Raw genomic sequence first — 22,582 nt, forward strand, 5'->3', positions numbered from 1 at the left:
ACACACTGGACTACGGATACAGCTGCTACAGCAAAGGCTATCCACGCATCTAACAACATTTGCTACCTGCTGCAGGTGTGGAAGAATCAATCGCTACAGGAATAGTGTCACTAGTGGGTCCCTTGATGGGGTCAACAGACTGCTCAAGCGACTTGCTCGAGACGATCCGGTAGATGTCTAGAAACACGTCAGTAAACTGTCATTTGGTGCATAGAATAAAAAGTACCCGTAAGGATGGTTTGGAAAGCTGACTCGACATTTGATGCGTCCAGAGCCGAAGTCTCGATAAACGAAAGTCCGTTCTCCCCTGTCAGAAAATCAGTGCATGAATGATTCTCGGCGTATGTAAGACATACTTGCAAAGGACTTTGCCTCCTCAGTAGGAACTGCCCTCAAGTGTTTCAAGTCACTCTTATTTCCGACAAGCATGATAACAATGTTCGAGTCTGCGTGATCCCGCAGCTCTTTCAACCACTGTGCCACGTTGACGTACGATGCATGTTTAGCGATGTCATATACCAACAGAGCACCAACAGCACCACGGTAGTACCTGCGGAAACATTAGGTTGATTAGTAAACTGCGACTGCAGAAAGCGGCCACGTACGCAGAGGTGATCGCACGGTAACGCTCTTGGCCAGCGGTATCCCATAGTTGTGCTTTCACCGTCTTGGCGTCAACATTGATCGAGCGGGTCGCGAACTCGACACCAATAGTTGATTTAGACTCCCGGTTGAACTCATTACGAGTGAATCGCGAGAGAACTAGGTGATGTGTATGAGCGATCGCGCGTCCCCTGATAAGGACACTCTTCCTTGCGATTTCTGTAGGCTACAATGAGCTAGGGAGCGATAAACAGAACCTAAAACACACTTACGATTTGCCGACTTCAGAGTCACCAATTAAAACAACCTATGGAGGGGGTAACTGATAAGCGCCTGCGAAACTATTGCGTGAGCGGACTACGGACCTTGAAGAGATAATCATATTCGGTCATGTCGAATTGTTGGGAGGGTTGAGCGGTCAAGGAGTTCTATGTACGAAGGAGTGCGGCGTTGGTCGTACAAGCAGTGGTCGGAGTTCGAAAGAGACTTGGAACCCTTCTCAATGCTTAAGCTTTGATTTGACTTGACGATGTGATTTTTGTTGTGTCTGATTGGGGACTGATAAGTATTTATTCTAGGTCGTTCCAGTGTTATGAGGCTGTTGTCTATTGGCAGTTGACAATCAAGAATGTACTGCCAGTCTATAATTGCCAGTCTGGTCTGATGCTTCTCCCATTCATGATTCATCTCCCACAAAACTAGGGCGCTGGTGCCTCGGGAGTCGGCATGCTTTTTAGCTACCACCGGACCGACCCCGTGGTCACGATGGTAGAATCAAGGGTCTTGACGCCCTGTTACATTCGGCACGAGGTTTATAGCTCCCTTCATGTCTGCTCCACATACCAAACGTATTTGCCAGATAATAAAGGTACCTACACTCTCTGCAATAATTACTAAAGCTCCCTGACCGTTCATGACAGCTCAAACCAGAATGTGTAGATGAGTACAAAGAGGGCCACAGCAACGTATGGCCTGGCGTCCTCAACGCTCTTAGGCGGTACCACATCGTAGACTACTCGATCAATCATTACCCGCCACTGAATTTGCTCGTCGCAAACTTCAAGTACACGGGTAGTGACTTTGAGAAAGACATGAAGGCTATCGGGGACGACGAGGAGACGCAGAGGTGGTGGAGGCTCACAGATAGCATGCAAGAGAGCTTTAATGATGGTGCATCTGGGAGTGGAAAGGAGATTCCTTGGTGGACGGTGAGTTTGCTTGGCAGACTGGTGGTTTTTGCTTGAATATTAATCCGGTGAATAGGACGTCGAGGAAGTCTTCCGTTTCGAGGGAGGCTCTTCAACATGATATGTTGAAAGCCGTCGTTAATGAGCTGTAGTTTAATTACTACCTCATCGCGCGAATGAAGTATTAGACGACGACTTGCTAATCGCACTGCGTATATTGGGACCAAGAGAACGCCACGAAGCTCTGACCGCGAACCCAGCTGATAATACCTCCGACTCACACATCGCTAGTCACTAGGTGGTTTACGCGCCTAGGATCCGAAATTTTTGTGTGTCAGCTGGTTGTCCTGCACATCAAGTCGCGGCGCAGTTTAGTGTACGCAATCACCAACATACTTACACTATCTTTCCTCTCACAAATATTCTCTTGCAGACTAGATAGAGCCTAGTACAGTAGACCTAGAAATTCAGGCCTCGGTGATCTACTCAACGTACGTGATGATCCCAAATATTCTTTGACTCATTTACACCGTGACCACTCATCAATTGCGGTCTGATGCAACACCTCAACCTGCTTCGGTGCTTCATAATCCTGCGATATCTGTTGCCCTCTGCCAAGTACTAGATGTCTGTCACTTTAAGTACCCAGAGGTAGTAGCAGCATTGCCGCAATGAGTGTGTCTTTACTATTGTTCTGGAATGATATTCTCAGTGTGTTGGTACAATGCTCGTATATAGGTGACTAGTTAGTTAGTTGCTCTCAGAGCAGCCAGTGATCGAACAGATGGGGTCGAGCTCATTCGATGTCGAGGCTCATCTGCCAGAGATGCCAAAGATTCCTGCGACGTCATGAAACCATTGCTGCAAATTTAGGGATATGCATGGAGAAACGCAGTCCGCACTGTTCGGTACGGAAACTTCTCATAGGACACGTATTGCAAGGTATACTCGGCGCAAGAGAATTTTTAACCGGGAAGATCAGGAACTTGGACATGTTGAAGTACGCGGGTGGATAGCTCAAGGCACCTATATAATTATCCTTTTAGAACGACAAGTCATCATGCCTTCATTCGTATGTGTAAGTGGTATATCCAACCACAGCTGGGCGGGGTTGCAAGCAGATTGTCGTTGTGGGCAGTCGGATATCGTGGAATCTAGAGGTCATGGGAAAGCCTGATTACTTGTATCGGTCACCATGATTGTGATGTACTTAGCTTCTGACGATTGGAATGTGTCAACTTGAACGGGATAGGAAAGAGTTAATACCCAGTGACTACAGTTCGAAAAAATTCCGAGCGCCAAAGGTAGGAAGCCAAATGGCGCGTTAATCTTAAGCGCACGTTTGTGTATACCAGTTCTTATGCATCCGTGGTTCTAATCTTCGCCGCTCCTACAAGTTGTTAAAGCTTTATGCGACAAGTCGTTGGGGATATAGAATGTTCAGCTCCGGTAGCAGGGTGGGTAAGCCATCCGAGGGCACATGGATAACGTCAACTAAGTTGTGCTCTGCCCTAATGTCTTGATGTCGAGCAATTCCTGAGCGTGGAGCAAGACGGCGAGATTACTGGTCCAGGGAGTGGAGTCAAGGGAACTGGATTTAAGCAGCCGAATATTATGAATGTGGTTCTGGACTATTGGATAAAAGGTCTGGTGTGGTGGTCGGTCGATGGTGGAGCCAGGCGATATGGTCAGCAGACTCCAGTTCGAGCCACTCAAGGGGATCGGTCCTACCAATTGCTCCGTGAGAGTACTGGCAGTTGGGGACACACCAGCACAGCGGCATCGAGTCGGAAGTCTAGAAAAGTGCGCATCGTAAACGAAGCAGGTTCGGATGTCTGGTCAATGATCTAGACAATACGTGTCAGTCAGCTTGTAGCGTGTTGATGACAGCATCAACTATTTCAGACTCCGCGACCGCGCCTGGGGTGACGACATTTTTTGGACATGTATTACTACCGACTTTGCTGGTGCCACATCAGAAGGGATGACTTTTGGTACAGCTTAGTGCAACCTAGCAGACACGCGATATCCTGATGCGCACATTCCAAGGTGATTCGGGGTCGCAGGGAAACCCCTTGAAACCAATGCCATTTTATATTGTCGAGTTGATCACGTCCATATAGGTCCATATAGGTCCATAATACACCGCACTCGCGGTTCGAATCGATCAAGCAATGTTTTCCCAAGGCAAGCGGCGGCGGCGGTTTCCGAGTCACATACAGTCTGTGATAACATACTATCACGGAGTCCACGTCGAGATTCATAATAGGTTCGCGAACACAGATGAACCTTAAAGCTCGTAGCTTGAATGTGCATGTTGAAAACTGAACCATCGATATCGGAATTGCCCCGTACACTTCTTGTTGCGATTGTACATAGGTAGCAGAGCGTCGGGGTGACTGTGCACGCTTCCTTGCTGGTCCATGTCGATGTCAGTGTTCACCCAGTCGGCAATTTGGCACTGGCAGCTCACTTGGAAAACTAAACTCTGACTTATTTTGTAAGTGTAAAATTAGCTCAAACAAACTATTGATTTGTAGGGGGACTCATCTCGGCATAGATATGGCGCTAGCGCACTGGCGTTATTGGAAATTTATACTGTTAGTCACAATAACCAAAGGTGGCCCGGGTGGAGCCTGCACGAACTTCGAAGTTCCATTATGATTTGCCCAGGATGTAGGACTCGGGTACAGGAGTCCCATCCTGGCATGTTATATCATGTGGTGAGCGACTGGCATATAAGAGGCACTACACGTGGTTCCGTCCTTGAGTTGCTCATCCTCTGCTAGTACTACTAAACCATGTTGGCGCTTACCAATCTCACTTGGCTGAACGCACTATTTTTTACTGGTGTCGGAGTGTGTCTGGTAAAGCAGGTGTTCAAAAAGAAGATCCCTGCACCATATCCCCCTGGTCCTCCAGGGTTGCCTCTCGTTGGGAATGTCCTAGACATGCCTCACATCAAGCCCTGGCTCACCTTCACTGAGTGGGGCAAGAAGTATGGTGAGTGTCTCGTGTTTTTCCAAAATCATCCATTTCAAAGTCTTGTCTGCAGGTAATATATCGCATGTCGAGCTTCTGGGTCAGCACATCTTCGTGCTGAACTCTGTCAAGACTGCAATGGAAATGCTGGACAAGAAGAGCTCGATCTACTCCGACCGTCCTGTTCTCCCTATGAGTGGCGAACTTGTTGGTTGGAAGCATATTTTATCTTTTCTCCCTTACGGTGACCGTTTTCGCCGGTACCGCAAGAACTTTCATCGCGTCATTGGCAGCTGCGACGCATTGGCCATCTATAACCCGATTGAGGAGATCGAGACTCACCGATTCCTCAAGCGTGTGCTTGCGACACCCGACCAACTACAGGAACATATTCGACAGTATGTATTATTTATCTTTGGATTGGCATGATCTTGAAGTTTGATAGCACTGCTGGGGCTATTATTCTGCGCATCTCTCATGGCTATGAAGTGAAAGATAACAGTGATCCCTTCGTCGACCTTGCAGAACGCGCTCTGGATAATTTCTCACGGGCCACTTCTCCCGGTGCCTTCATGGTTGATTTTATTCCATCTCGTAAGCTTTAGCATTTAGGCGTTTGATTCCAAGGACTTTACCGTTTTCAGTGGCCAAGGTCCCCGAGTGGTTCCCTGGTGCTGGCTTCAAGCGCCTAGCGCGTGAATGGCACGAGACTGTCGACGAGATGGCCTCTGCACCCTTCAACTTCGTCAAGGATCAGATGGTGACCAACACTCATAATTTTGTGAACATGCGTTGAAGTTTAAATTTTACAGGCTGCTGGCATTGCCCCGAAGTCTTTCACTTCCGCTATGTTGGAAGGCCGTATCCTGACTGCGGAAGAAAATGACATTGTGAGATGGTCCGCTGTATCTTTATATGGCGGTGGTGCTGACACGGTTGGTCCCTATATATCTCGAATTATCATTTTTCAACGAGACTAACACCTGATTCCTCAGACTGTTTCTACAATCTACTCACTCTATCTAGCTATGACTCTTTACCCCGACGTGCAAAAGAAGGCCCAGGCTGAAATCGATGATGTTGTCGGTCCTGATCGTCTCCCCTCCTTCGCCGACCGCGACTCCCTCCCCTATACTGAGGCAATTGTCAAAGAAGTTCTGCGTTGGAATGCTGTCGCCCCTACCGGTACGTGTTTGTCGCTTATTAGATTCTTTAGTTGCTGAGCTGTATCTCAATGACAGGTTTCCCCCACTGTGTCGCCGAGGACGACATCCATGACGGGTACTACATTCCAAAAGGTTCCATGATAGTACCTAACATTTGGTTAGTACCCCACTTTTCCGTATTCGATATCTTAATAGATTATGATGCCAGGTTCATGCTCAATAACCCGCAGACATATGCTAACCCTTCGCAATTCAACCCTGAACGTTTTTTGGTCAATAATGGAAAGAAGCCTGAGCCCGAGCCCCGCACGATCGCCTTCGGCTTTGGAAGACGGTAAGCATGGAGTTTATTTGGAGTAGAAGGCTAACTTTCTACTCCGCAGTATCTGTCCAGGTATGCCCAAGTCACAGAAGCTCCGATAGTTTAAAAACACAAATCTTCTGACGTTGCTTGCTTTTTATGTACAGGCCTCCTCCTCGCTGAAGCATCTACCTGGCTATCTACCGTAAGGTCACTGGCCGTGTTTGATATCTCCAAGGTCGTCGAGAACGGTGTTGAGATTACCCCCGAGGTTGACCCCTCAACAGGCACGGTCAGGTATGTCGCGTATCTTCTGGCGTCCGCGGTGCTGGTCTGGATATACACACTCCTAGCCACCCCAAGCCTTTCAAGTGTTCTATTAAGGCCCGCTCTGCAAAAGCCGTAGCGCTCATTCAGCAGGACGTTGACTACTAAGCGCGCGAAGAACAGAACACAGTTTGTACTTTGCATTACAGTGGATAATTGTGGTGTCAGATCGCGATATTCTTGCTTCATAATGTTATATACAGTTGGTATTCCAACTATTCAATATTCAATCTCCGTGATTAGCATCGACATCAGCTCCAACAAACAAGGAAGAAAAAAGTGCGACTGACGTCTATTGTGGCAAAAACTGGTACCACCCGTATTCCACATTTCCAACCTAATTGTTCCAGTAAAAATACATTGGTTTTCACTTCATTACAGTCCGAGTTGCGGATGAATTACAGTACATCTTGTGCCTCCCACCGCGAGTGGCGTAACGTAGCAGTGCTCCCGAATTTCATGAGTGCTTCCAGACGTTTAAATGACTGCGACGGCACTTCTTGCTGCCGCGAGACAAGCCCATGCAGCAGTTTTGCGACTTCGGAATGTTTATGCAAGAATGGAAATGTGGTGTCGCTCATTCCGGCAGCGTAGATCCGTAGACATCGGTCGGTTTCAGGAGGGTTTGGCACCTTCGTAGGAAATGTGGTGCTAAGCTTCGGGTCCACATCGAGGTCGAGAAGGAGAGCAATGTAGGGGAGGTTTGATGAACATTCGATCGAAGTATCCTTGCGCGTGATAAACGACAAGGTTGACTCGTTGCAATTCTTCCCCGCTTTATCCGAAACAAACATCTGCGACATCCGGTCGGCATCATTGGAGCCCAGGTTGGGATCGTCAAAATAGATGGGAATCATCTTATCGACGAGCGGCTGCAGGTGGCAGCATTGCACCGCACTCGTGCGATGCCAGTGTCGCAAGGTCCACTCTTGGGCGTCGCATCTGGCGCTGTGAAGAACCTAAGAGATAATACCGCTTGACAACGAGTAGAAGCTCACCTCGACGACTCATCGTCAGCTAGCTTAAAATCTTTCGGCGATATAAAGTTTTCCATGGGGACCCAATGTGAGAAATTGATGAAGGCATGCTGAAAAGCTGTCTTGGCATCCATGCCCGCATTTGACCAGAACTGATCGCCGAAAAGGTATTCCAGGAAATCAATGACAGAGACTTTCTGGCAGTCCATCAATTCCGCGTCCGCTGTTCCATTATAGTATAGATCCGAGATCGTGCCTTCGGAAAGATGACTGCGAACGTACATATCCTTGGCAAGAAGCAACAAAAGTCTGCTGGCCAGCTCTCCGCTTTGTCCTGTTTCGACCATCCCTCCATCAACCTTTGCCTTCAAAACCTTCAAAGAATCCGGCAAATTGATATTGGTCCCATGGAGTAGAATTGCCGCAACGCAAGATAGAAACGGTTCCGATGGATAACCAGTGAATGCCCATGACCTATCTTCGGTCGTCGAAAAGCATACGCGCAGGTGACTAGCCACTCCTGTTTCGAGATAAGAAACAGCATTTGCGTGACCGAAGCAAATGTCAAGACCGAATCTCTGAGACAGTACGGCCAGAACCTCGTTTGTGTCGCGAGGATTAAAGTTTTTGGATTTGCAGAGTTTCCGGGCAGCCAGCACCATAATCCCACTGGCGTTCAGTTGGTACATGAACGACTTCCACCTATCATGCTGGTCAATGAAACTGAACATGAGCATAAAAACAGGAGGACGAACACCGGACGACCGAATCCGACGATATGATCGAACTTTGCAACATCATTAGCCGATATACCAGACAGAGAGTCCGCATTCTGGTCCCAACCAAGATATGTATAAGGCTGGAATAAAAGGTGGCCAGTTATTGCTACGCGCGAGGAATCATCTGCAACATTGTGTGAAAAAAAATGGAAAGGGGTGACGCAGAAGATGTTCTTACGGATCACCTGAGGAGTTGAAAAATCGGCCACTTGTGATGTCGTGGATGCAAAAACGACCCAGACTGATGCATCATTTTTGTGACAGTAGGCGTTGATTGTCCTGCCAAGAATATGGAATGGAAGAAACCCCTTACTACTCATTTTGCTCAGAGGGTGGGCTTCATCTAATGCGATGACGAGTTTTGGGGCGTCGCCCTGGGGAAATACATGTGGCATTTTCAACATTTCAGTGTAAGCGGCAATGACGAATGATGCGCCTTGGTGTGAGGTAAGGTGGCTGCTATATGCAAAACTAAACATTTACCTGTCAGAGACATCCTCTCGAGTTTTTCAGCGGTCTCTTCAACTACTGGCGCGTCGCAATTGACATCGCCGCTCTCTTTGATCTTGCCAAGGACCTGTTCAAAACTTCAGCCTTAGTCTGTTGGTCATGACCATTATCGCCCGTGCTCACCGACTGATATTCAGATTGAACTTTCTCAAAGAACTCCGTACGAGCTGTTGAGCGCATGTCGCACATCTGATCGTTCCAAGACTTGATTGCAGCATCAGCGCTGCCAGAGCCCAGTGAAGGTAGCATGGGGCTCAGATCTTGCTGGAGGGTGTGGAATATAGCTGCGAAAAGTGCACAACAACGAGCAGTATACTCGGCTTGAGAGCAGTCCATGTAATCCGTTAATATACGCGCGGGCACTAGGTCTCGCTTAGGGAAGCCTGTATCGCTTGGTTCACGAAGGTTCATATACAGCACAATAACACCTTTCTTCCGGAGCTAATTCGATGTTTTAGCCCTCTCATACAAGAACACATGTTATGCCAGTGAGCCCGAGCCTGACCTCGGTCATCAGTCTTGATTTCCCCGTACCAGAACTTTGTACAATCGAACAGAACTTGGCATAGTAAGGCCTACCGAGGCCGCGTGCTCTGAACATTTCGTTGTTGCTTTTCAAGTACTCGTAAAAACCGTCCATCGCCTTCCCGATGTAAGGTCTGACGAATGATTCGTAAAGGAAGGCTGACTGGTCCTTGTCTAGGATGTAACCGGCGTAAGATAGAGAAGTAGATACCACAGGACGAAACCTTCTGACCATGAGCTGGGGCGTTGCCCGATTCGGGTATAATCTGAAATATTTCTGCGTTTTTTTCGACAATTGTCAGCACAGACAGGGACACAAATATGGGGTGCACAAACACTCACTGAGGTCAGCAATGCGGTTGAAATTTGAGCGCGTCTCGCAGGCTTTGCGGATTATGTCCCGTAGTTGAGGGCGTTTATGTAGTTCGTCCATGATCATGCTATAATTGGCGACTCGAAGGACATTCTTCAGGTTCTCGCGTTTGAGAAAACGGCTTGATTCATCCATAACCCTCACGATGATCGTACACTGCTCATCCAGCGTATCCTCAGATTCCTCACTCGGATTGAGCATAGGGCCCAAGAAGCCGCGAACTCGTTTGAATATGGCTTGCTCGAGCTCATCACGTTGTATCGATGTGAGCGGCAGGGGTGCTACAGGAAGATCCAGTGATTCTGACATGGAGATTAGAGCGTTCTTTCGGTGATGAATAGATGGCTATGGAATCGATGAAAGAAGTGCAGTGTTGGTCCGCGTAAGTCCGCACGGGCCTTCTACGCCCCCCATGAGTTCAATGAATACTTGGACTTAGCTAAAGTTGGATAGACTCGGAAACCGCCAAATGCATAATTGTGACAGTTTAGTCACAATCACTTGCGAGTCGAGACTATACTACGTGCGTTGCCTGTTTGCATCCTGCGGATTATATTAACCTCTCGCTTGTAGGCCTAGCCCTCGTGCTGTCTGCATTCATGGCTGTTAGTAAGTATGAAGAAGTATTCGGACCCTCAGGGAGATCAAGGGTCTTCTGATGCGCATTCATACAGCAGCCAATACTTCCACCTTCCTCATTTACCACAAGTTTGTCAGAGGTGCAAATTGGGTCGTGAAGGTAACGATACCAAGCGGCCAAAGGGTCCGGTATGAAGGTGTGGAGTAAAGGGCAGGGACTGTGTTCGAAGTTGCTCGTACATCTACATCAGTCGTATCAGGGCAATTGGGTATCCATGGAGTTCTGCTCATATCCTTAGGTCGTTCAGTCGTGGTCAACAAAGTCATCAGCTTTGATTTGCGACCAACTACGGAGCCATCCTAGCACACAACACAATCGCACTCAAAGGCGCGTGTTCCCCATTGTTGGTATGCGATACAAGCGCTACTGGGCCAATCCCGGGGCGGAATACTACGCTCGAAGGTCGACACAAGCTATATTCATTCTCGCTGGTCTCATTCAGCCTTGAAGAAACAACAAGCCATTAGGCTATGTACAACCTACTGTTGTTCATGCATAGTAAGATACTCGGGGAAATTAAGGATACCAACAGGCCATCAGACATCGTGAAAGTGACCGTCCATCACTACATTCTCATTAATTCACTTTGACAATATAAAGTGGTATCGAGTACGTGGTTTGGCCGCCGGCCTGCTAACGACCCTCACAAGAACACACTTCCGTACAACAAAGAACAAGCGACTGGGATCGAACACCATAACGATATCACTACCGCCTGGAACTCAGCTTCGACGAGGTGGTGCGATGGCTTGGGCAACATTTGCAGAAGTTCTTTCATGGGGACCTGTCATCGACATCCTAGTCAAGGAGTATCTTGACGGGATAGCAATCTGGCCTCGAGCGAGCCATTGTTGAAGTTACCAGACTCAAAGGAATTCCCCATTGATATGAGCAGTGTCCTAACCCGATTGGAATTGCAGGTACTTTGGCACCGGGGACTCGGAAATACAGAAATCCAGGCTTGTCCCGTTATTGCCTTTGAAAAGTCAACCGCACAGCCGCGTGACCATATCTATTCAGATATAAAGATCCTCCACAGAGTCCAGTACTGACTTGTCTTGTACCTCGCGCATTTTGTTGTGATATGTTACAATGCTTCTCAGTTGCTTGATCGTAGACGCTACTCTTGTCCTTCAAATTTTCAAGCTTTCAGTCGACTGTAGATAAATATTTGGATCTACCAATTTAGGGGGAATATATATTATTCATTGTTCATGAGAGATTTTCAGAAGTTGTGCGTACGGTGATTCTGGAAGGAAAGATGTTCCAGGCAAAAGTGTGGCACATGGCATAGACCATTTACAATCGGAAATTAGCCAAGACGCAGATTTGTTGATTGTGTGAGTTCTCGAGTCATGCCGTCCGGAGATCACATACATTTCTCGAAACGCCATCCTTCAAAGCTTCTAGCTTTAAAGCGCTGCCTACCAATCGTCGCCTAGAACGAGATCTCAGAAATATTGCGTGGTCTCATTCTCAGACTATGATTCAAATGTGCAGGAGCACATTTCTCTAAACACGGTTGGAATCTCATTTAAGTGGTAAGGTTTCCCAGAGATACAATCAGAAATTACGCCGAAGAACATTTATCAGAGCCCAGAGGAGCCTGGTTGTTATGGCCCATCCTTGCCCTTACAAATTCCTTGCCAGCACGTTTGACGATCGCTCGTCTCCCAATACCCCTCATATCTATGTAGACTGCCACAATGTTTTTCGTCACGCCCGTGATCAAACCAGCGCTGCGTGCGGCTTCTGCACCATATCTATCGCAATCGTCAGGTAAACCGGCAGTTCGCTGATTTAAATTTCTACTCACTTGTGTTCGACAGCTCGGCCAAGGTTTTGACCTCCCACGTCAACGAATTGCTTCATCGAAGAATCCAGGCTGGAGAGTATCAGATCCGCAGAGAGAAGAAGACGATGGTGCAGCTTCAAAGGAGGCCGTGGAGAAGAGGGAGGAGCACTACCTGGCTGCGGAGATGGAGATCTTGATTGTCGAGGTGGTAAAGGTGGTTTATTCTTAGAGGGATACGGCGATGGGAATAAAGAGGGCGAGGATGATCGAGACTGGAGAGGTAGAGTAGATGATTCTGGTGTTAGGTAGGTGCTCGAGGATTGACGGGGAAGCGGCAGAGCGCTTCCTCTTGAATACGGGGGAGGTTGCGGGGAGGTGGACCTGGGGGAAAGGGAAGGACTTCCGTTGTGCACAGACTGGGACTGCTGGGTCTTCTTTGTGCCCATGGCACGTTTGACCATGCTATCGACAAGGGATACTGTCTTCGTACTCAAAGTTGCTGCCTGTGCGCTCATCGTGTGGACAGCGGATAAACCCTTGCGGGCATTTTCAGATGTCAAAAAGACGAGAGCCCGAGGTGGTGGCGGTGGTGGCAGCGAGCTAGCTGCAGAGCCCGAAGATGATGGTGCCACCGAAGGGTGAGGTGTTGAGTGATTGATATAGTACGATGATGCGTGTGTCATCGTAGTGAGTAATAACTTAGTGGTACCAGTTATAACGTAGCTGCAAGAAGAATCAATTGGATTTTCTCACTCAAGAACAAACGCAATACCTGGCCAATGAAGCTGACTTGATTATCCAGTCTTGATCCTCTGGAGGGATTGCGCGAGCGAGAGCTACGTGAATATCATCCTCTGGAAGCTCTATCACAACTGGATCATTTTCCCTGCCCTGAGCGCGAAGAGAAGGATCTTCATTTATGTTCACTTTATTGTCGAGCTCTCCAACAATCTCCCCGTTACCCTCATCAATTAGGACAAGGCGGCCCCGCATAGCTTCGTGGTCACCGGACACTAACCCTTCAGATAAGGCAACTGGAACTTGAGCGGCGGATTTGGAGTCCTGGCTACCAGTAGCAGAGTCACGCATTTCTGCGTACTGAGCCAATATCCCATGAAACGTATCCTGATCTTCCAATAGGTGTGGCACACTAGTCAGGGGTAGGTCAAGTCTCAACGTGCTCCCATCAGGACTAGAAAGTGTGTATGACCTAGACCCCAGCTGAGGATCAAATGCAAAGTACACCGGCTGTGTTGGATCGATGGGACATTCATAAGAGTTGAGTCGGATAACAAGATAGACCTCGGCGTGGTGCACACCACCCGCCTGGGCGGTAACGCATTCCAAGGCAAGCACTCCGGACTGCGAATTTCCCGAAGCCGTCAATGTGACGTCGGGAATGTTAAGAAGAACAAAAGCTTCAGGTGTCATGGAAGATTGTGAAGTTGTGGGACTTGCTAAGTTCATCGCTGCGCACCGCCTGCGGCACTGACTGCTGCCAAGTTCCAACGATGTTGCCTAATGAGGAATATCATCGGCCTCCGTCAAAGCCACTTGATGAGCCATTCGAAAAGAAATCCAAAGACTTAAGCACTGTGTTGTTCCTTTGAATCGTAGGCTGGCGTTTGTCTAGAACAAGTTGGGGCTGTTATTGAACGAAAAGAGCTGAAAAAATAGGCTTCGAGAGTCGAGGCCGGCCATGAAAAGCCACGAAGCTCAAAGCGGAAAGCTTACTAAGTCCATATGTATGACTGGCAGGCCAAACGCGACCCTCACCTTCAAGAGTGACAATGTCCGGAAGACCTCAAGACGATAGAAACCAGGAGGCTACTGTATACTTGGTATGCGCTCCGTTCGGCCTCATGCCACGGACTCCCGTGCTCATTCGTCAATCACAGGGTAATCTCGATGAACGGTGCACTGATGCGCTCATTTGGGAGTTGATGCTGCAAGCAGGACCTGTCGGTAAGCAAATCGTATAATTCGCCACCTATTCAGAAACTGATTGGTCTCTAGTAAACGTGCATCTTCCAAAGGACCGTATTTCAATGGCCCATCAGGGGTACGGTTTCTGTGAGTTCTTGACAGAGGAAGATGCCGAGTATGCATGCAAAATCATGAACCAGATAAAATTATGGGGCAAGCCCATCAGGGTGAACAAGGCGAGTTGTTCTGTACGTTACCCTGAAGACTTTATACTAATGACGCATCGCACGCAGGCATCATCCGACAAAAAACAACTGGATGTGGGAGCAAACCTCTTCATTGGCAACCTGGATGAGAACGTGGACGAGCGACTGCTATACGATACTTTCAGCGCATTCGGTATGATGGCTACGACAGCAAAGGTATGTTTCCAGTAAGTCAACAACTCCACGTCTTCATTAAGGGATTTTACAGATTGCACGAGACCCTGGAACAGGGCTGTCAAAGGGTTACGGTTTCGTCTCATATACCGACTTCGAATCTTCCGACGCCGCAACAGAGTCCATGAACGGCCAGTTCCTTATGAACAAAGCCATCACTGTGCAGTACGCATTCAAGAAAGATGGCAAAGGCGAGCGTCACGGCACCTCAGCAGAACGTCTACTCGCTGCACAAGCACGGAAAAACAACGCGCTTCCCGTCACCTCCCGCCCTCCTCCAGCACAGATGGCTTTTGGTGCTCGTCCTCCAATGCCAGGGTTCCAGGGTCCCTATCAAGGGCAGTTTGCAGGCGTGCTTGCTCAGCCGCCACCTCCACCCGGTTTCAATCCGCCGCAGACGGTCGTTCCACAAGGGATGCCAGTGATGGGAGGAATGCCACCTGTAGGGATGGGAATGCCGCCTCCACCACCCAACATGTCCATGTTTCCTCCTGGAGCATTCCCGCCTCCGCCACCACCTGGTTTTGCCGTGCAAAATGTGCCTGGAGCAATGGTACCGCCCCCTCCTCCTGTACCTCAGTATTAAATGGGAAAAACTTTGGTGAATGTGTGTCGCTTATTTTGCAATTTAGTCTTTCTAATATAGCAGATTGTCTCCCTGTGCATGTGAGGTTCTTGGGCTTAATATCAGTTGAGTTGAGTTTACTAGTGCTATGGGACCGCAACTGTCTGCCGGAATAGCATTCATTCCTCTAGTAAAGATGCCCAATTACTTGAGCGCAGGGGGCACAGACAAAACACGGTTTCAAGCAACGTTGACCATCAATGTATTGCATTATCCGGGTGTACATACGCAAGTATTTCGCATACTTAATCATGAACTGCAATCAGTTTGGATGAGCATTGGTTTTCTGCGCAACATATGACTTGATAGTACTGGCTGTACTGCCATTTGGCTCTTGTTCCAGTTAGTCATCCACCAACAAAGAATTTTTCGTACATCTTGTCAGAAAAATAAGGAGAATATAGTCTCCTCCTAGTCAGACCTGATTTTTATGATCATGAATTCGATTTAAAGTCGCAGCCGTTATATTACTTTGATGTGAAGTTCAAACGTCCAAGCTGTGAACCTCACTTGCCTAATTGGAAATTATTGGATGTTGGTGCAACGTAGTACTCTTTAACACCCACTTGGGCAACGCTTTCGAAGATGGCAAACTGCTTCAACCTGGAGTATGCATCCCTAGATCACAGCAAATGGAGGAACCTTCCTCCTCCTCCAGGATTTTCAAACTTTGCTCCCAGCGTCAGTCCTACCCATATTGCTAAGCGTGTAAGCTAATGCCAAACAGTCTAGAGCACCAGCCAAGGCTTCAACAGCAGCATCGTCATCGCCATCATCGTCATATGCATCACTGAAAGACAAACGCGCTTGGGATCTCGCCATCTCGCCAGCCAAGTCTCTCCCTATGCAAGCATTCATGTTGTACATGTCCGGGGGAGGCGTACAAATCTTCAGCATGGGTATCGTGTTCATGCTTCTCCTCTCGCCGTTCAAAAATATTGCTGGCATGAACGCAGGTATGTCTGTTTAATGATGCACCTGTCACATATCTTATTGTTGAGGCAGCATTCGCACCATTTGCGCCGACAACTGCCAGTGTCAAGTCACTTAAGGTTCTTCCCCTCCAGAAGATAGCATATATCGCGTGCAACCTTTTGACACTTGCAGTTGGCCTCTGGAAGTGTCGTTCTATGGGTCTTCTACCAACTGGAACGGGAGATTGGCTTGCATTCGAGAGTCGAGGGATGGTGAGTCATCATATAGTGCCTCTGGACGTCTCTCATATCTTTGCAAGGCACCTGAACTGTCGCTGCTATAACCGAGAAATGTCCTATATATGACGGAATAGCATCTGAAGCTCTAGTCAGATCTGTGTTTCGAGGGGCTCGCCGTAACACAATCCTGCCCTACTATCTCTAATCTGTAATGAGTACACAAAAGAAGCCCCCCGTCATGGGTATTAAATTCCTATCACACCCAATGGTTCCCAACTATATGAACTACTCATCAATGGTGTGAGAAAGACAGACGAGATCAGCTTCTCTAAGAGCACGAGCATAGCCTCAAGGTCCACTCAGCTCGTGAGGAAGAGAACAGATGCAACTGGACTGGGGAAAATCATGATGTCTTGGCGCAAAGAGAGAAACGACATAAAAAAGATGAGAAGGATATATGAGGCAGAACAAGGCGTAAAGGAGTCATAAGAAGATAGAACAAGCTGTACCGTCGTGATGGATCATTCATTAAACGACGACGCATTTATGTGTCTTCTTAACCACGGGTGGCTCCAGCGCAGCGACAATAGCCTAGTGAATTATCAGCCAATCATTCGGATGGGATTTATCAAAGACTTCACAGACCTCATCGAAAACGTTCTTCAACCCTTTCTGCGTCAGGGCTGAACACTCCACATACTTGACAGCGCCGAGCTCTCTTGAAAGCCTCTCGCCGTGCTCGGTTGGCACCGGTCGTTGCTTCTGCCTGGAAAGCTTCTCGATCACCTGAGCGTCGTCCCGCAAATCGATTTGTGTCCCAACGATAAGGCATGGGACACCCGGACAGTGATGGTGCACCTCTGGGATCCATTTCTCCCTCACGTTCTCGAAGGATGGAGGCGACGTTACACTAAAGCAAACAAGGAAGACATCGGTTTGCGGGTATGACAGTGGCCGGAGACGGTCATAATCCTCTTGCCCTTTGATGTGGAAGTGATGTGTGAGTGATTGTGTGAAGCGTAACTACGACGAAGACTACAAAAAAGACACGAACCGGCGGTATCGAAAAGACCTAGCGTGTAAGGATCTTCACCAATCATTACGGTCACTGCGTAGTTATCGAAGACCTGCGCTCATTTAGCATATGGCGCTTGACTGTCTGGCGGAATGAACTTACAGTCGGGACATAGTCGCTTGGAAATTTGTTCGTGGTGTATGAAATCAACAGACAAGTCTGACGATATCGAGCACACAGTTCAAACTCTAGGGTATACCAACATAACACGTCACGCACCTTGCCTACAGCACCGTCTCCCACCACTACAACCTTAATAGTCTGCATGTCGTTGAGATAGTTCTACGTGACAAACTTGGCTATCAAGGTGAAAAAGCAGTCAGCACACGCGTCAACCACGCATTCAAGAGCCGCTTTTAGAACGCCTGCAGCATGCAAGGGGCTGCATGACAACCGCGCAACCATGGAGGGAGAAAGCCTCGGCTGTCGGATAATAGTGCAAATGAATAGGAACCTCACCAAATGTTCCGAAAAATTCAAGGAGGAGAGTTGAAGCGGGGAAGTGCTATTAACCCAATCACGACAGAGAAGGTTGACTCTAATTTACGAACAGAACCTATGTCAGTTGGATCGGTTGAGCAGCGAAAAAGGGTGGCGAAGGCGATGGAAGCGATGGAACGTACGTCGGTGGAAGAAACGTAAGGTGTCGATGTTGGCGACGACGACGAGCAACGAAGGAGTTCAACTACGACTTCTGATCATGCAGTGCGCTTGACCCGACGAACCGGCCCTAATCAGCCAAATAATGCCAAACACTCCTGTGAGTTCTTTAAAGCGTTTAACTTGGAAATTTTCTCCGCCTTCGTCGTCGACAATGAAATGTTTTGGATTAATTACCCTAGGGTCACCACAACGACTAGTAGTTGCATACTGTCCATACAGAAATTATAGAATGCTCATATCATAATTTAGGCAGGTCGCACATGCAAAGTACTGGTACATCGCATCCTTCCAGAGGGGATTTAGGAATGATTAGCATGTTTCACCCGTTTAATCAAGAAGGTTGCTTGACACGGAGACAATGTCCCTGATGAGCAAGTGCGCCGAAAGTAGTACCGTAAGTTCTTACCTAACGTCACTGATCGGGAGGGGAGTTCCACCACGACAAAAGGCCTTGTGCAGTTCCCGTGACGATGTATGAATGAGATGCACGGTCAAAGCCCTACAACACAGCTCAGTAACGCAAATAGCAAAAAGAAACAAAGTATACTGACTGCGACTGCCTGGATTTGTTCATCTACATCAGAAGCCATCAAGTCAGCGAGAACCCGAGCAAAAATCCTAATTGACGTACTATCTCCATGATCCAGACCACTCAAAACCTCGCCTTTCCCTTTGTTCCAGACCAGACAGGAAGAATCTCTGCTATGAAATACCACAGAACGACCACCATTGACGAACACCGCAGGGGGGGATTGTTTTGCGTCGCTTATCGAGTCTCCGTTCATCGCATATACCTGCTCGATTTTGCCTTTGCGATCCATTCCTTGAATGCCTACAAGATGTGCACGAGCGCCTACTTGAGACACAAGGGCCTGGGTTCCGTTCGGACTGACGTCCAGGTGTCGTCTGTGGCATAGATCATGTCAGTAGTGAGACGAGGCAATCAGAAATAGGTGCATGCATTTTGGCTTTGAGAAACGCGTAGGCTCGGAGCGTCCCATTGGGCACTTGACAATACCATCTGTTGTGGTCTGTCATCAGAGGTTACCAGAGCAACACTTTAAAATACACTTACAATACGCCGTCGCTAGTGCCTCCAAGTAATGCCTCGCCGTCCTCGACGAACCTGATACACGTCACATTCTGTCGAAGTATGGACCGCTGTGGTTGCCATGTGCCTGTGACGGATCTGACAATGCTGCCTGAAACCTGAAAGTAAGCACAAACCTTTGATCCATAACCACACCTTGACACCGAAGCGAGGAAATGCAACAGCAAGACGATCTCTGTTGTAGGTGAAGCTGATGGATTCCTCCTTCCCCGCATCGAGGAGCTTCGCCCACTGCCAATGGTTCTGGTTCTGGTTCAAATAGTCAGCTAGAGTTGATATTGCGACCAAAAAGATCGACACTTGCGTTTCGTGTCCATTTGCTGATCGTGCCATCTTGTCCTAGCGTGATGATACCATTGTCATCTGCCATCCAAGCAACAGATGATATTGATGAGTTTTGGGCAAGACGAGCAGTTTCGACTCGATTCGATACACTCCATATTCGAATCGTTCGGTCATGACCTACAATCAACAAATTGGCACCAAGTAGAAAAAGGGAAAGGAACTGCATAAACGAACATACGACAGCCATTCGTTCACCATCTGAGCTGAAAACGATCTCCCTGACGCCAGCATCGCTATCACTCTTGATCCGCGTGGAATACATACTCTCTTGTGTGGGCCAGGGATGCGTGCGCTTCCGCGGACGCGTGCTTTCCGCATCAGATTCGGCTATAGATATTGCCCGTTTCTTGCCTTTGCTGTCGGACGGCGGTGTTGCGCTGTTTGACTGACTGGAAAACCGGAAGATATTGGGAGACGTGGTTAAAGCAGGCAACACAGGTCTTGGTGACTGTATTGAAATTGTCTGCTTCACAGTCGTCGTGGGCGTGGGCGGCAATGGAATGTCCATATATTCTGAAAAAAGACATCAGCGAAGAGCGAAAATTCTGACAGAGACACAATCTTGCCATGTTTGATGTTGGGTTCACCAGAACTTGATGGAGAGAGTTCTGTGGGTGGCTTATCCCTTAGCGACCTATGCAGAAACCCAGGAGGAGATGGGGAGGTATATGAGACAAAATTCGTTAGACCGGGGGGCGTTGTTGACGAGCGAGTGCTCTCGGGCGTGAGGGGTCGATGGCCACCTGGGGGTAAAGCCTTGGATGTCACAGGGGATATAGACGTAGAGCCATTTCCATTAGCCTGTCGTGCGTGTGGCCAGCCATTGCCGATTGTCAGCGGTTTCTTCGGCACTTGCTGGGACTGGATTGGAGTAGCTTTGAGCGGCGCAAATCGTGAAGGGCGAATATTCAAAGGATTAGATATTGTTCCGGTGGCATTATAGGATATCCTCGCATCACTGGCTGACGTTAAAGGCGAATAACCCGGCTTGTAAGGCGCCTTATTGGAGTAAGCGATCACAGTTTCTGACGGGCGAGGGGGGAGAGAACTGGGGTATGCTTGAGTTCGTGGCGGCTGAGGCACAGATGGAGGGGTTGGAGGTAGGGGGGCTGCAGTGAGACGTTGCTCTTGAGCATATGGTCTTGCAGGCACTGCTAGCGGTGGGGAGGGGGGCTTAGTTGAAAACTGAGGTGAAGGTGCGGAAGGGGATAGGAAAGTGGGTACAGTGCAAGAAGCAGGAACGAATGTAGGTGCTTGAAGTGGAGGATTGGGACGTGGGGGTGCGGGCGTTGATATCGGCGTAGGAGTTGACTTAAGATTGACATGTGAGTCCAACGATCCATCATCAGAACTGAAATACTCGCCTGTGCCTCCGACATATTCGGTGAACCCGTGCGAGACTTCGGGGGTAGTGATTTTTGGGCAGTGAGCGAGGCGGGCGAACCAACAAACTCTGTCATAAATCCACCAGAAACGAATGGATTGACAATCGCTGGTTTCTTTGGAACACTTATGGTCAGCCTTGGAGGCAGAGTCGCAGATTTATTGACAGCAGGAGGCACCGCAGAAGGTGGAGACTTTTTTGGAGAAACAAGTATTCGCTCGGGAACGGAGGGTTGCACAGAGGGTTGTAGAGAGGGAAGGGAGGGAATAACAGGTTTCGGGGGTGAACCCGTTTCCTGTTCAAGCCCAGGTTCCATGGGTCGTTGAGGTGGCGCAGTCTTCGGTAAAGGCGCGCGCCATGATGAACCAGTTACGAGACCGGGTATATCATACGACGACGACGAAGCAGAACTAGGAGAGGACTGGAGATCCATGTCAGCAGTCTCAGAAGTGGGAGTGCTAGGTTCGGCGGGTAAACTGCTAGTATCCCCTGGGTGTCGAAGATCGTCTTCAATTTGCTTCTCATCTTGTGAGTCACTTGAGAGGTCCATACAGCTGTCTTGCGAGCTTCGCGGAGGTTCTGTTACAGGACTTGGAACTCTGAAAACATTCGGTATGCGCTCGACAATGGGAGATTGAGGGGGAGTGCTAGAAGGAGAGCCTAAACTCATTGGTGACAAGCTACGTTCACGATCTTCGTCCATTATCTACTGTGTCTCAGGATCACGCTTGTAAGTAGTGAAAGTGCACTCACAGCAACAGTAAGAGGCGGAGATAAAGACAAATTTTGAGGAGTTGAAGATGTTCCCACTACCTCCAGCGGGCTTGTATCGAGGCTCAAATATTTTTCATCCTCGGGAAGTGATAGGTGTTGTCCAATTTGAACAGGAGATGTTATTGGAACTGCCTGGACCGAACTCACTGCCCATGATGGCTGAGCCTGAACACCCACTGATACACGTTCAGGTGGAGGCGGCGTGCGGTGGGCGCTATCTACACGATAAATAGCACATTGAAAAGAACCCCCAGTGGTCAAGCACGCATCACTCACCTGGTACTACGCTCACCTGTTCAAATGCCTTGGTCCAGGTTCTCCTCATTTTTGGAGGGACAAATGGAACATCAACAACGGGTTCGATATTAGTTTGCGTTTCTTGTTCGACTTCAGTTCGTGTATCTGAACCGAGAAGATCTCCTTCGAAAATGACGGCCTGGTCTGTGAAAGATCCATCCTCGGAAGCTACGGCTAGTAAAATCTCCTTGCCAGGCTTGACCTCGATTCTTTTCTGCGCGAAAAGGCTAAAGTATGCAACAGGGCTTTTACCAGTACCATTTCCTGACTCTTCTGGAAGTTCTACGCGTCGTAGGACGACGTGTGCCTTCTGACTTGCACCATGACGGCGGAAACGAAGGGACCCCTTTATGCCGAGGACTGAGGAGACGGTAGGAGAAGAAATAGAGACTGGAGAATCACTGGCGGAGTCAACCATATAGTGCCAGCGAGTCGTGGAGTCCTGCGAAATAGGTATGCGCAGACCACGATATGGAGAGACGCTTTAACAAAAGTGTGTAACGACTTTGCACGAAATATAACTTTGTCAACGTGACGTGGAAATTCGCACGCATAGTCTTATACAAACGCTACACCTTTTTTCTTTACTCATTGTCTGAACAATGGCTTAAGCCTCGGGATCC

At 48.5% G+C, this 22,582-nt stretch overlaps 11 protein-coding genes across 11 annotated transcripts; 5 read left to right on the forward strand and 6 right to left on the reverse strand.

Annotated features, from left to right (window-relative positions):
- Positions 1 to 40: 40 nt before the first annotated feature.
- Positions 41 to 1,255, reverse strand: DEU56DRAFT_801219 (GTPase). The gene is made up of 7 exons (XM_041353136.1): positions 969 to 1,255; positions 876 to 910; positions 818 to 822; positions 606 to 762; positions 357 to 550; positions 227 to 307; positions 41 to 177 (listed from the first exon to the last, which is right to left on the reverse strand). The coding sequence occupies exons 1-7, from the start codon at positions 993 to 995 to the stop codon at positions 50 to 52; spliced, it is 627 nt and encodes a 208-aa protein (XP_041208955.1). The 5' UTR covers positions 996 to 1,255; the 3' UTR covers positions 41 to 49.
- Positions 1,121 to 2,411, forward strand: DEU56DRAFT_801220 (rhamnose mutarotase). The gene is made up of 3 exons (XM_041353137.1): positions 1,121 to 1,471; positions 1,524 to 1,811; positions 1,867 to 2,411. The coding sequence occupies exons 1-3, from the start codon at positions 1,430 to 1,432 to the stop codon at positions 1,909 to 1,911; spliced, it is 375 nt and encodes a 124-aa protein (XP_041208956.1). The 5' UTR covers positions 1,121 to 1,429; the 3' UTR covers positions 1,912 to 2,411.
- On the forward strand, positions 2,412 to 3,795 carry DEU56DRAFT_901159 (uncharacterized protein; the record flags this gene model as incomplete). Its single annotated transcript, XM_041356537.1, has 5 exons — positions 2,412 to 2,868; positions 3,005 to 3,094; positions 3,146 to 3,247; positions 3,321 to 3,593; positions 3,667 to 3,795. Exons 1-5 carry the CDS (start codon positions 2,668 to 2,670, stop codon positions 3,793 to 3,795), a joined length of 795 nt encoding a protein of 264 aa, XP_041208957.1. The 5' UTR covers positions 2,412 to 2,667.
- Positions 3,796 to 4,624: 829 nt separating this feature from the next.
- DEU56DRAFT_944606 (cytochrome P450) lies at positions 4,625 to 6,674 on the forward strand (the record flags this gene model as incomplete). The annotated part of the gene is made up of 11 exons (XM_041358984.1): positions 4,625 to 4,799; positions 4,846 to 5,170; positions 5,218 to 5,366; positions 5,417 to 5,532; positions 5,585 to 5,707; positions 5,768 to 5,957; positions 6,014 to 6,095; positions 6,147 to 6,272; positions 6,322 to 6,332; positions 6,407 to 6,536; positions 6,593 to 6,674. Coding segments are annotated over 11 exons (1,509 nt in total), but the record flags the coding sequence as incomplete, so codon positions are not given.
- Positions 6,675 to 6,859: 185 nt separating this feature from the next.
- On the reverse strand, positions 6,860 to 9,766 carry DEU56DRAFT_330798 (uncharacterized protein). The gene is made up of 8 exons (XM_041345703.1): positions 9,700 to 9,766; positions 9,338 to 9,634; positions 8,956 to 9,273; positions 8,806 to 8,899; positions 8,501 to 8,758; positions 8,299 to 8,446; positions 7,565 to 8,245; positions 6,860 to 7,514 (listed from the first exon to the last, which is right to left on the reverse strand). Exons 2-8 carry the CDS (start codon positions 9,590 to 9,592, stop codon positions 6,965 to 6,967), a joined length of 2,304 nt encoding a protein of 767 aa, XP_041208959.1. The 5' UTR covers positions 9,593 to 9,634; positions 9,700 to 9,766; the 3' UTR covers positions 6,860 to 6,964.
- Positions 9,767 to 11,761: 1,995 nt separating this feature from the next.
- Positions 11,762 to 13,818, reverse strand: DEU56DRAFT_856873 (uncharacterized protein). Its single transcript, XM_041355271.1, has 3 exons — positions 12,938 to 13,818; positions 12,187 to 12,888; positions 11,762 to 12,133 (listed from the first exon to the last, which is right to left on the reverse strand). The coding sequence occupies exons 1-3, from the start codon at positions 13,630 to 13,632 to the stop codon at positions 11,941 to 11,943; spliced, it is 1,590 nt and encodes a 529-aa protein (XP_041208960.1). The 5' UTR covers positions 13,633 to 13,818; the 3' UTR covers positions 11,762 to 11,940.
- A 118-nt stretch (positions 13,819 to 13,936) lies between these two features.
- Positions 13,937 to 15,531, forward strand: DEU56DRAFT_801241 (uncharacterized protein). Its single transcript, XM_041353139.1, has 5 exons — positions 13,937 to 14,130; positions 14,182 to 14,327; positions 14,385 to 14,513; positions 14,566 to 15,132; positions 15,181 to 15,531. Exons 1-4 carry the CDS (start codon positions 13,956 to 13,958, stop codon positions 15,115 to 15,117), a joined length of 1,002 nt encoding a protein of 333 aa, XP_041208961.1. The 5' UTR covers positions 13,937 to 13,955; the 3' UTR covers positions 15,118 to 15,132; positions 15,181 to 15,531.
- A 210-nt stretch (positions 15,532 to 15,741) lies between these two features.
- On the forward strand, positions 15,742 to 16,414 carry DEU56DRAFT_871204 (uncharacterized protein; the record flags this gene model as incomplete). The annotated part of the gene is made up of 4 exons (XM_041355685.1): positions 15,742 to 15,837; positions 15,884 to 16,112; positions 16,162 to 16,343; positions 16,391 to 16,414. 4 exons carry the CDS (start codon positions 15,742 to 15,744, stop codon positions 16,412 to 16,414), a joined length of 531 nt encoding a protein of 176 aa, XP_041208962.1.
- A 424-nt stretch (positions 16,415 to 16,838) lies between these two features.
- Positions 16,839 to 17,652, reverse strand: DEU56DRAFT_735845 (small GTPase CDC42; the record flags this gene model as incomplete). The annotated part of the gene is made up of 5 exons (XM_041348478.1): positions 16,839 to 16,901; positions 16,956 to 17,290; positions 17,365 to 17,437; positions 17,488 to 17,544; positions 17,605 to 17,652. 5 exons carry the CDS (start codon positions 17,650 to 17,652, stop codon positions 16,839 to 16,841), a joined length of 576 nt encoding a protein of 191 aa, XP_041208963.1.
- An 808-nt stretch (positions 17,653 to 18,460) lies between these two features.
- Positions 18,461 to 19,529, reverse strand: DEU56DRAFT_871206 (WD40-repeat-containing domain protein; the record flags this gene model as incomplete). The annotated part of the gene is made up of 6 exons (XM_041355686.1): positions 18,461 to 18,547; positions 18,654 to 18,954; positions 19,028 to 19,069; positions 19,124 to 19,226; positions 19,276 to 19,408; positions 19,464 to 19,529. 6 exons carry the CDS (start codon positions 19,527 to 19,529, stop codon positions 18,461 to 18,463), a joined length of 732 nt encoding a protein of 243 aa, XP_041208964.1.
- A 2,231-nt stretch (positions 19,530 to 21,760) lies between these two features.
- Positions 21,761 to 22,443, reverse strand: DEU56DRAFT_331024 (uncharacterized protein). Its single transcript, XM_041345704.1, has one exon. The coding sequence runs from the start codon at positions 22,375 to 22,377 to the stop codon at positions 21,931 to 21,933; it is 447 nt and encodes a 148-aa protein (XP_041208965.1). The 5' UTR covers positions 22,378 to 22,443; the 3' UTR covers positions 21,761 to 21,930.
- Between the last annotated feature and the right edge of the window lie 139 nt (positions 22,444 to 22,582).

Source organism: Suillus clintonianus (genome assembly GCF_016758775.1).
Source record: "Suillus clintonianus strain FC179 chromosome Unknown DEU56scaffold_31, whole genome shotgun sequence".
In the NCBI taxonomy this organism is placed as follows: Eukaryota; Fungi; Basidiomycota; class Agaricomycetes; order Boletales; family Suillaceae; genus Suillus; species Suillus clintonianus.

Coding starts and splice junctions, on each gene's coding strand:
- DEU56DRAFT_801219 (XM_041353136.1), bottom strand. CDS start 995: ATGACCGAATATGATTATCTCTTCAAG. Junction 308..356: donor GGAGGCAAAGTCCTTTGCAA/GTATGTCTTACA, acceptor ATTTTCTGACAG/GGGAGAACGGACTTTCGTTT. Junction 178..226: donor TTTCCAAACCATCCTTACGG/GTACTTTTTATT, acceptor ACGTGTTTCTAG/ACATCTACCGGATCGTCTCG.
- DEU56DRAFT_801220 (XM_041353137.1), top strand. CDS start 1,430: ATGTCTGCTCCACATACCAAACGTATTTGCCAGATAATAAAG. Junction 1,472..1,523: donor GTATTTGCCAGATAATAAAG/GTACCTACACTC, acceptor CGTTCATGACAG/CTCAAACCAGAATGTGTAGA. Junction 1,812..1,866: donor AGGAGATTCCTTGGTGGACG/GTGAGTTTGCTT, acceptor TCCGGTGAATAG/GACGTCGAGGAAGTCTTCCG.
- DEU56DRAFT_330798 (XM_041345703.1), bottom strand. CDS start 9,592: ATGGTCAGAAGGTTTCGTCCTGTGGTATCTACTTCTCTATCTTACGCC. Junction 8,759..8,805: donor CGAGAGGATGTCTCTGACAG/GTAAATGTTTAG, acceptor CCTCACACCAAG/GCGCATCATTCGTCATTGCC. Junction 8,447..8,500: donor TTCAACTCCTCAGGTGATCC/GTAAGAACATCT, acceptor ACAATGTTGCAG/ATGATTCCTCGCGCGTAGCA.
- DEU56DRAFT_856873 (XM_041355271.1), bottom strand. CDS start 13,632: ATGAACTTAGCAAGTCCCACAACTTCACAATCTTCCATGACACCTGAA. Junction 12,889..12,937: donor AAGTCAGCTTCATTGGCCAG/GTATTGCGTTTG, acceptor TTCTTCTTGCAG/CTACGTTATAACTGGTACCA. Junction 12,134..12,186: donor GGCCGAGCTGTCGAACACAA/GTGAGTAGAAAT, acceptor CGATTGCGATAG/ATATGGTGCAGAAGCCGCAC.
- DEU56DRAFT_801241 (XM_041353139.1), top strand. CDS start 13,956: ATGTCCGGAAGACCTCAAGACGATAGAAACCAGGAGGCTACTGTATAC. Junction 14,131..14,181: donor GCTGCAAGCAGGACCTGTCG/GTAAGCAAATCG, acceptor ATTGGTCTCTAG/TAAACGTGCATCTTCCAAAG. Junction 14,328..14,384: donor AGCCCATCAGGGTGAACAAG/GCGAGTTGTTCT, acceptor CATCGCACGCAG/GCATCATCCGACAAAAAACA.
- DEU56DRAFT_331024 (XM_041345704.1), bottom strand. CDS start 22,377: ATGGTTGACTCCGCCAGTGATTCTCCAGTCTCTATTTCTTCTCCTACC.